Source organism: Sus scrofa, chromosome 15 (assembly GCF_000003025.6).
Source record: "Sus scrofa isolate TJ Tabasco breed Duroc chromosome 15, Sscrofa11.1, whole genome shotgun sequence".
NCBI lineage: Eukaryota > Metazoa > Chordata > Mammalia > Artiodactyla > Suidae > Sus > Sus scrofa.
In genome coordinates, this window is record NC_010457.5 from 45742952 (window position 1) to 45754040 (window position 11089).

Consider the following 11089-nt stretch of genomic DNA (forward strand, 5'->3'; position numbering starts at 1 on the left):
AACCAGTGAGACACAGCAATACAGGGATGGCTCAACCTCTTGAGCAAGGAGCCTTGGAGCCTGGCCCCTCCAGCTGGGGGCTGGCTGTACCACTTCTCCTCTCTGGCTTTCTGTTTCCCTGGGCACAAAGGAGGGAAGACTGGATGATCTCTATAAAGTCCTGGTTATCATGGTCCTTTCATTTCAGGGAACGTGTATATAATCCTAACAGTATCATTCTCCTTTGATTGTTCACAGCAACAGAATTTAACATGCTCAAAAATTTTACTACCAAAAAGAGTTATTATTTTTTATTATGACTCTCATTATCTTTGGGAAATTGCCATTTCAGAAGTTTGATTTGGTTTACTTTTTTGGAGCTTCCTGCCCTGGGGGCATCCATACTATATCTATGAAGAAACTAACCAGCATGTAATCTGTGGATCAGCCATCATTACATAGGCTGCACTGTGTTCCCATTCAGGCTCAAACAATCTTGTAATTATGGAAATTATCAGCCCTGCTGACTGATTTACTCTTTCTTTCTTACACCTCATTGTATGTCCTTTAAGTTGTATTGTAGTATGTTCCTACAGAATTTCTTCAATTCATGCTGCTATCAATGTTATCAAAGTTTGAGGGTATGCGAGGCTCAGTGGCTGATGTAGGCTGATTTTAGCACCTTATAGTCCTAACTCTGCCTCCTTCTAATAATGTTTTATTTAGCCTTAAAAGAGTCAACTTTGTTTGCTCACACATTCTCATGTAAAACATTTGGTTCCTTTTCAATATTAACCATGATTTTTTTTTTAACAACAAAGACATACTCAGGACAAACATCACAAAACCATGCACTCAGATAAGTAATGTAAAAATACCACTGTCTTATCTCCAAATACTAATTCTAAAATCAAGGTCTACAAGGCTTTGACCATGCCCATGGATTCTCAAGTTCTATGGTGCATTATTCTACATTTTCATTTCTATAGCCTGACAAAAACCAGAACATGTACTTTGAAATGAACCTATCATTATCACTGAAATTCATCACTGTAATGTTTAACTTTTTCCCTAATTCCTTGAAAATTCATAGCACAGCATCATCACTAAAACTTGCTAATTATGAGAGCTATTAATTATAATCATTTCCTCTCATAATGACTGTACCACTTTCCATTTTTATTTATTCTTAATTAAATTCAATGTCAACTACCTGACTGTGTTTGAGGTAGGTTCATAGTTCTATTGATATAAAATTGGCATGTTGCAAAGTATCACCTGGGGCATTAGATTAGATTTAAATGAGAGAGGAAAATATAGTATCAGTTAAACCATTTCCTCATTTCACATACAAATTAAAAAAAAACAACCCCAAATCATTCATTTCTTTAGTGATTAAAAAAATAGAGTTCTTTTGTGAGCATGGACACAATACATGGAATCTGTTTCTTTGCATGAAAAGTAGAGTCAGTAGAAAAGGACTCGAATTCTACTGCTACCTTTCGGTTAACCCGAGTAAGAATGTGCATAAGCTCAAGCTTGTGAGCATACTGTTTCAGCGCTGCACAAAGTGACTGGATGAACCAGGATCCGTCCTTTGAATTTCGCCAGGAATAGTAACCTATGAGGCAACATATAAGCAAAATATGATGAATAACTGATGTTAGCTGATTTAATAAACTACAGCATAATCACGATGATAAAAATAAGCATAAACATCCACAGGCAATATTAGCCATAAAAAGAAAAAAAAAAAATGACACTTGATTCCAGGAGTAATGATGCTGGAGGGCAAACAAAACAAAACCCCAAATCAAACAGGTGCTATATATGTACCTCTGCTTTCAACAAGGAAAAAAGTTGTGGACTACTTTTAGCATCAGATTACTGAGAATTCTACTTTACTGCGCTTCCCTTCCAATAGGGAAGAACAGGTGAACATGCAGAAGATGGAAAAGCAAAGAAATAAAAAGGATCATCATAAGTAGCAATCAGATCATTGGCTTATCCAAGAAATAACTTACTTACGTACGCACACACACTTATTTGCATGCTTTTCTACAGATCATCTGAAGAGTATAATAACACACTACAGTGTATTTAAAAGTCCAAAAAGGGGAAGTAGTGTATTTATTATACTTTTTCCAGATTAACTACTGGATCCACTGCTTTTAATTTCAAAGTACTTATCTGGAAAAATGCCTGGAGGTTAAAAGAATTCAGACTGAGCAATATTTAAATATGCAACATGGTTTAAAATTACATTTGCCCTATTATTTCCAAGCTTTGTGACACCCTGAGTTAGCTGTATAAGTAAACAATTGTATGATCAGTACATATTTATTTATATCATGACATGTGCATCAAAACTACATAAAAGTGGAGGTTAATAACCTATTCATAAATCATTTGTAACTTGATATTTTCCCTCAATCCACTTCCACCTGCTCATATGCTATTTATACTTACCGTTTGTATTTTCTACCTTCCAAAGAATTCCTGGAAAACACACCTCTCTTCTATTCCAGGAAGTGGGTGAAGCTCTGACTTGGCCCATGTTATAATACAGTTTCCAAGTGGTAGTAAATTTATGAATGACACTGTGTAAGTATGCTTTCTTATATATGCATATTTCCTAGCCAAACTTGGTCAAAGACAACGTTTGAGACCTGTTTGTGGTTAAGGTACCCTGAAATTCAGAAGATGGCTGTTTCTTATGGATATCAAAATCTTGACAGCCTTTGGAACGGACTGTTCATTGTTTAAAATCTGCACATAACATTTGGTATTTGTAAGTTTCTTACCAGGTGCTGTAGAATATGCATACAAGAAGTCTGCCTCAACTGGTATTTTCTGACACGCCATGTCATCTTCAGTCCCACTGTCCGTCTCAATCCCACAGTCCAATTCTGTGCCTCGGCAGGCCTAGAGGTTAGAAGATAACATTTAAAAAAAAAAATTTTATGGCATATGGAAGTTCCCAGGCTAGGGACTAAATCTGAGCTGCAGCCGCGGCAAAGCTGGATCCTTTAACACACTGTGCCAGGGTGGGGATTGAATCCACACTGCCACAGTGACCTGAGCTGCTGTAGTCAGGTTCTTAACCCACTGCACCACAGCAGGAACTCAATAAACATTTATTTTTTAAAAAATGTGTATACATGCACAACTATTATTTCTAAGAAATATAAAGGTTGTGTAAAAACTCGTTAATTATACGCAATCCTTTTGCTATAAGTCTAAAATTAAAATTATTCTGTATCTCCTAAGTGGTGGTTTAAATAAATAAAAAGTAGTAATAGTTCAGTAGTTTCAGGGAAAATAAAAATCCTTTGGAAAATCCACAGTTCAGTAATGGATCCTTAATGAATCCTCAGTAACTGCTCAGTTATATATTACCTGAATTATGAAAAGTTTGGGTTTGCCAGTTAGAGTTCTACAGCAGTCCCCTCTGAAGAAACTTGTTAATTTTTTCAGATCAACAGGTCCATTTGTTCCAAAAATTTTTCCTTCTTCACCATGGCTTAGAAGCACGCAAATAAAACTGCTCCTTTTGCTATGGTCTTCTTTAGAAACTGGAAAAACATTTACAAATAAGAAAAACCAACCAACCAACCAACGCGATTTTATTCAACAATCTCAGATACACAGTAAGGGAGTAAGAGGAAGGATTCTGAGAAGAGAACTAAGAGATTATGTAAACCCAACGTGGGGCAAAGCGACGCACCTCCAACCCTTCTGGGGAGTTGGTATGAAGAACATGTTTTACTTATATAAAATATACACAGCAGGATTATCTACAGTTCAGTTTCATCATTCTTGTGCCTTATTTTTATATATGGATCATTATAGCTAGACCATAACATAAATTGGACAATGAAGATCATTCTGTTCATTATTCCTTACCACTGTGCATTAACTCCAAAATTTCTTCACGTGTAAGATCATTTTTATTCCTGACTTCATATTTCAAGTTTGTGAAGGTCTCCCTGAGATTTGCAGCATCCACATCTGTACCAGATCGACATGCCATTCCTTGAACAGAAAGAGTTATTTTAATTGCATTTAAAAAAAAAAAAAATGAACTGTCCTGAAATGAACTATTCAGTGAGTCACACGGTCCACAAGAAGCTCTTCCTTTCAAATGCTAAGAAAATTCAATATTCTGATCCTGGTGACACAAAGTCTCTTTCATTTCTTAGCATATAAGACACTTTGTAATATGTCTTTCACAGCTGCTTAGATAGTGAAAAAGAAACAAATGCCTAACGAGAGGGGTTTGGTTAAATATAATTACCATCCATTTATATAATGGGATATTATGTTGCCATGAAAATTTTGTAGACAAATTTTCCATGGGAAAAATGGTCACTGTGAAAAAGAAAAAATGACACAGACACACACACATATGTATCAACACACACATCTCACACACTCAGAGGAACTTAAGTTCCTAACAATTCTAAGATACATTAGTACTTTCATAATATCTTTTCAGGAAAAACCCCACAAACCACTGCACCACACATGCTATTCATCAGGCCTTCTGCTCTGTGTGAGCTCCTTTAACCCTTCCCACCACCAGGAGACCATTATCATGACTGGCTTCATTTGCACAGATGTAGGACCTGCAGCACAAAGGAGGCCAGGAACTAGGACAAAGTAATGAGGTTGGTGTGAGGCCTGTACCCCAGGGGTCCTGGGCTTTCCTCAGTCCTTACAGTGCCTTCCATGTACATGTACAGGTTGACTGAATGATGCACTGATTTAAAAATTCTAAAGCATTGGAGGTTGTGTGTGGGGGAAAGGACACACAGAATTGAGTAAACTTAACACATATGAATAGAAAAAAGACTTGAGGGAGTTCCCTTGTGGTGCAGTGCTTTTAAATATCTGGTGTTGTCACTGCAGCAGCTCAGATTGCTGCTGTGGTGCAGGGTGTTTTGTTTTTTTGGTCTTTTTTTAGGGCCACACCTTCCCAGGCTAGGGGTTGAATTGGAGCTGTAGTCCTCAGCCTATGCCACAGCCATGCCAGATCCTTAACCCACTGAGCAAGGCCAGGGATCGAACCTGGGTACTCATGGAAACTAGTCGGGTTTGTTTCCGCTAAGCCATGACAGGAACTCCCTTTTTTTTTTTTTGTGGCCCAGGTTTGATCCTTGGCCTGGATCCATATGCCGTGGGTGAGGCAAAGAAACAAAACAAAACAACACACCTAGATGTTTCTGGCTCTAAGTTATTGTTGATTATCTGAGTAGTGTGATTATGATCGATTTTTAATTTTTCTTTTGCTTATCTGTTAATTTCTGAAATTTATATTACAGCCATATATTACTTTATAAACTTAAAGTAAGCTCATCAAGATTTTGATACTGGAAAGGCTGAGGACGCCATGCAGCTGTGTGACAAGGTGACTGATTCTGGTCCTGATTTGTGAGACACCTAGTAGTAGAACAGAAAACACCAGGCTGTCAGAGATGGTTCTGAGAACCTGACCTTCAAATTTCAAAGAACAGGAACTCACTCTAAGGCTGGAGCCAGACTCTGGGGTTAAGCATTTTTGGGGGAAAGAGAACAACATGCCCCCTTCCCTTTAAAGATAAGTAAGCACTCAGGAGGCACTAGGGATGCAAAGAATAATATGATACATGTAATTAACACTGTTGTATGTTATATATGAAAGTTGTTGAGAAAGTCCATCCTAAGCGCTTTCATCCTAAGGAAAGAATATTTTTCTATTTAATTTTTGTATCTATATGAGATGATGGATGGTTCACCAAACTTACTGTGATCATCATTTCATGATGTAAGTCAAATCATTATGATATACATCTTAAACTTGTAAGTGCTGTGTGTAAATTATATCTCAATAAAACTGGAAGGAAAAAAAAATAGTAAGTGGAGTTCCCTGGTGGCCTAATGGTTATGCATTGGCATTGTCACTGATGGGGCTCAGGTCATTGCTATGGTGCAGGTTTGATCTCTGGCCCCGGAACTTGCGTGCCACAGGCATGGCTAACAAACAAACAAACAAAAAACCCAATACGTTCACCTATTTAAAATTCCATGGGCACAGGGCACGTTCATTAGCAATGTGAGGCAGAATACCTAACAGAAGGTGGTCTCTCAACTTTTAGCTGAAGGCAAAGCAAATGGTGCTATTCGGGTGTAGACACTCATTTTCAACTACTCTTTCCTCACTCCTTATAGTGAATGGAACACCAAAATCCTGCTATCTTTCCAGTGTAATCTGGCTTCTTTCCTTTTTCACCAGCACTCTGGTAGAGTCTCCTAAAATGAACCAGCAGTTCATTCTAGTCTCTTTAACTAAAATTAATTCTAATACGATGAATGGGCCAATTCACAGCACCAGTTTAAAAATAAAGTGAAGAAACAGCCAAAGTGTTCACTCATATGGTAAATTATGCAAATCAAGTGAATACTATACTTTGGGAATGGAATATTATATAATTATTAAACGAACAGATACAAAAATTATATAGCAACACAAAAATGCTTGCATTACATTAAATGGAAAAGCAGGATATAATATTGCTTGTGTATTATGAATAAAATTAAGCTTTGAAATAAACAGGCAAGGAAAAAATATCAAGTAATATAGCAAGATGTTAATTAGCTTTTTTAGGATTATAAGGGATTTTATTTTTTTATTATTATTTTTTTTGTCTTTTTTTTTTTTTTTTTTTGCTATTTCTTGGGCCACTCCCGCGGCATGTGGAGGTTCCCAGGCTAGGGGTCCAATCGGAGCTGTGGCCACCGGCCTATGCCAGAGCCACAGCAACGCGGGATCCGAGCCACGTCTGCAACCCACACCACAGCTCATGGCAACGCCAGATCCTTAACCCACTGAGCAAGGCAGGGATCGAACCCGCAACCTCATGGTTCCTAGTCGGATTCGTTAACCACTGCACCACGACGGGAACTCCAAGGGATTTTATTTTTTACATTCTCTTTCTTTCCCTTTTTTTGGCTGTACCTGTGGCATATGGAAGTTCTTGGGCCAGCGATAGAATCTGAGCGGCAGCTGCAACCTATGCCACAGCTGTGGTAACGCTGGACAGAACCTAGCCTCAGCAGTGACCTGAGCTGTTGCAAGCTGCGGCAGAGATGATGCTGTATCCTTAACCCACTGCACCAGTATAGAGACTAAGAAGGGGTTCTGGTGATCAGGCTGTTGTGAACTAAGAGCAATTTCTATAGAGTGGTTGAGGTAGAAACAGAAGACTGGCTTAAAGGAATGGAAAGAAGCAAAGATGGCATTTAAAGTACATGTTTTTAAGATTTAGGGAAGGAGACAAAAATCAGATCCAAGGCAGCAGGGTAAAATAAAGGTCTCTTCAAGGTGGGGAGTCTGTCATCTTTGCAGGAGAAAAGGAGAAAGTCAACAGAGCAAAAGAAATATAGGAGGTAAAGCCACATAGAAGGTGGATCCCGAGGTGGGGCTAAGGCTCAGAGCCCCAGCTTTGCTGCTGAATCATCTGTGTGATTCTGTATAAGGATTTTAACCTTTGGCATCTAATAGTGGTTACTTTTCAGGGCTGCTGTAAAGAGTTAATTAAGACCATTCCTGTGAGGGCCTTGAACAGTTCCTGGAAAGGAAATATACTACTGCTTACTATTTGTTGAGATCTTTCCATGAGCATGAAAGAGGGAGCAGGAAGATAAAGAAGCAAGGTTACAGAGAAGTCAGGGCAGGAGAGGCCAACACACAGATAGGAAGAGGGAGAGATTCTGATGATGGGCAGAAGATTGAGAGTTCATATTGAATTGTAGACCCTTAGGGTCCTGCTCTATCTCTACTTCATCGCTATTCTATGTCATTAGCTTACTAACTAATAATATCAATTCTATTTTGTATAATATACCAAATATAAATGGTAAAAATATTTGTGAAGGATTAAAAACCATCCTATGATACATACCGGTATTTTTATCAAAGTTCTTATTATTAATTATTATACATAAACCCATTTCAGGATAATCCATTTTGTAACTGACATCCAAGGATATTCCAGAGTCCATTGATTTGCTTCCATGTAAGATCTTTCTGTTTGGAAATCAAACAACAGTTTACAAACGGAGAAATGACCACCGCTGCTATTCACATTAACACAACTTCTTTAACACGTAAGAATAGTTAACATTTGTTGAATATAATGTGCCAGGTTGTGTGTGACAGACTTTTCCTCACTAAAATTCATAAAAACTCATTTCACAGATGGAGAAGTGACTAGTTTAAGGCTGATGGTTATGCAGATACGGGCTCAGACCTAAGGCTGAAAGCATCTGTTGGATTAAAGAATTCAAAAGTTTAATCTCGGAGTTTCGGTCTTGGAGCAGTGGAAACAAATCCGACTAGGAACCATGAGGTTGCAGGTTTGATCCCCGGCCTCGCTCGGTGGGTTAAGGATCCAGCGTTGCCGTGAGCTATGGTGTAGGTTGAAAACGTGGATCAAATCTAGCATTGCTGTGGCTGTGGCGTAGGCCGGCGGCTACAGCTCTGATTAGACCCCTAGCCTGGGAACCTCCATATGCCATGGGGGCAGCCCTAAAAAGACAAAAACAAATAAGTAAATAAATTTTAATCTCTATATTTTTCTTCCTTTGAATTTAATTAAAATTTCACCAGATATGTTTTACATTTTATGTTTGTAAAATATTTTATCCTTCAAGGTAAGGGTAAAACCTTAAAAATTACCCTGAAGTAATAAGGAAACCAGCAAAAGGCAAATATGACTCAAAATAAATATTTATCACAATTCCTAAATTGTTCCTTAAATCCTCTGCATTGAACAAATTAATAATTTATTGCCACATAAAATCAGTGTTGTAAGTAAGTAATTGAAAATTATTTATCTGAAGGTCCCTTATCCAAAAACCTCTGTCATCTAGATCAGGATCAATATAAACTTTTTCTCAAAGGGCAAACTATTAAGTATTTTAATATTCAGTATTTAGCTGTACAGTCTCTGTTGCAGCCACTGCATCCTGCTGGTGGAAGTAGCCCAGGACAGTATGTATATGAATGGGTGTGGCTATGTTCCAATAAAACTTGACCAAAACAGTCTGTAAGCCCGACTTCTGATCTAGACTGAGAACAGCCAAACATCAATACCTAAAGTCCATGCACTTATACGCGCAACTTGGCAGTATTTCACATTATATGCAATTCCAAAAAAATTTTTGGAAAAAGACTAAAATAGTAGATTATGTTCTGTAAGATACAAAAAAAGTAGGAAATGTGTAAATCACTTAGAAGTTTTTTTAAAAAAGGCAAAAAACCTCTAACTGACATCCAAGGATATTCCAGAGTCCATTGATTTGCTTGTCAAAAGTTTAATTTGTAGGACAATTCCTTTATTAATAAACAAATATTGCAAAAATCTTCAATGGTAATCTGTGAACAGTACTGCTATGATAGTATTGTTTAGTACTAACATTAGTTTATAATTCTTTGGTGGTCCAGAATAATAACACTAGGCCTCAGAAGTAAACTTATTTTTAGGGCTCCCCCATGGCATATGGAGGTTCCCAGGCTAGGGGTTGAATTGGAGCTACAGCCGCAGGCCTATGCCACAGGTCACAGCAACGCTGGATCCTTAACCCACTGAGCAAGGCCAGGGGATCAAACTAGATTCGTTTCTGCTGAGCCATGATGGGAACTCCAGAAGTAAAAGAATTAAACACATCCCAAGCAATCCCAAAAGAATAAAACAGACACGAATTAAATTAAGAATGTTTGAGTTCTATCTTTTCCCTTTCACCATCTGCTGGTTATTGGAAGCATCAATAAACACAATATTCCAAAAAGGAAGACTGGAAAAACCAAAGATAATCCGTAACTAGGCAATTTTTACCCAGACTGGTAACTGGTATTTTATTTTAGCCTTAAAACTCATAAAGAAGAGGCCAACCACCCCCCTCAAACACAAAACCCCTCATTCTGCAGAGAGATCTGAAAGGTGCATCTGTCTCTCACAGGTCATCCTTCTGCCACTGGGTGGGATTTCCAGCTACAGGTCGGCTACACTCCACCCTCTCCACAGTTCCATAAAAGATCATTTTAAAGAGGAGATTCAGAGAAGATAATTTTACGTGTGTATAGCCACACAGCTGTCACATGAGGAAGGAAGTCTTCTGGGCCTCTCTGGCTTGAAAGCCCATATTCCTTCTGTGTTCTCAAAGTTTGTTGTATTACACACACCCCCATCTTTCTCTCACTGTATGAGAGTCCATGTAAATACTCACGTCTCCAAAGTTTTAATGGATTTTGAATCCACTGAGTTTTTAGTGTTCGCCATGAGTACGTGTATTAACTAGAATATAAAGAAAACAGATGTTAATCAAAAAGTCATTACAAGTTCACTGTGTTATATTTATTTCAATGATTAGTTCTTTAAATAAATACTTTAGGAGTTCCCGTCGTGGCTCAGTGGTTAATGAATCCAACTAGGAACCATGAGGTTGCAAGTTCGATCCCTGGCCTTGCTCAGTGGGTTAAGGATCTGGCGTTGCCGTGAGCTGTTGTGTAGGCTGCAGACGTGGCTCGGATCTGGCATTGCTGTGGCTCTGGCGTAGGCCGGCGGCTACAGCTCCGATTAGAGCCCTAGCCTGGGAACCTCCACATGCCCAGGAGCAGCCCTGGAAATGGCAAAAAGACAGAAAAAAAAAAAAAAAAAAAAAAAGGAAAAAAATTTATATGGACATTCTCACATTAGCAGTTACCATCCTCCCCTAGCTTCCCCACTTCAGTTCAAAGCTTCGGGGGGTCAAACCTGAGAATAATCCTTTGTAAAGATGTGTTTAATGTAGCCCACTTCTCACTCTCTTTTGTTTTTGAGCTATGAAGTAAGTAGAAGTGTGCAGCCTGATACATGTTTTTACATTAGGATACCCCACCAGATCAAGATACAGATTGCAACTTGTTTCTATAACAACAGATCTGGTCGTTGCTAAGAGCTCAGCCTTCCAACTCAACACAGTTCAAGCAGAGCCCCCAAACTTCCTATTATAATGGTATACCTCACATAATAACTGCTCTACAACGCGTAATTCCTAAGAGATTTAGCACCAGGAAGTCCCAAACCTC

The 11089-nt window shown here is 38.4% G+C and overlaps 1 protein-coding gene across 1 annotated transcript; it reads right to left on the reverse strand.

Moving 5' to 3' along the window:
• On the reverse strand, positions 1369–10301 carry CASP3 (caspase 3; the record flags this gene model as incomplete). Its single annotated transcript, NM_214131.1, is given in 6 exon segments — positions 1369–1600; positions 2784–2904; positions 3379–3554; positions 3886–4014; positions 7923–8047; positions 10249–10301. Coding segments are annotated over 6 exon segments (836 nt in total), but the record flags the coding sequence as incomplete, so codon positions are not given.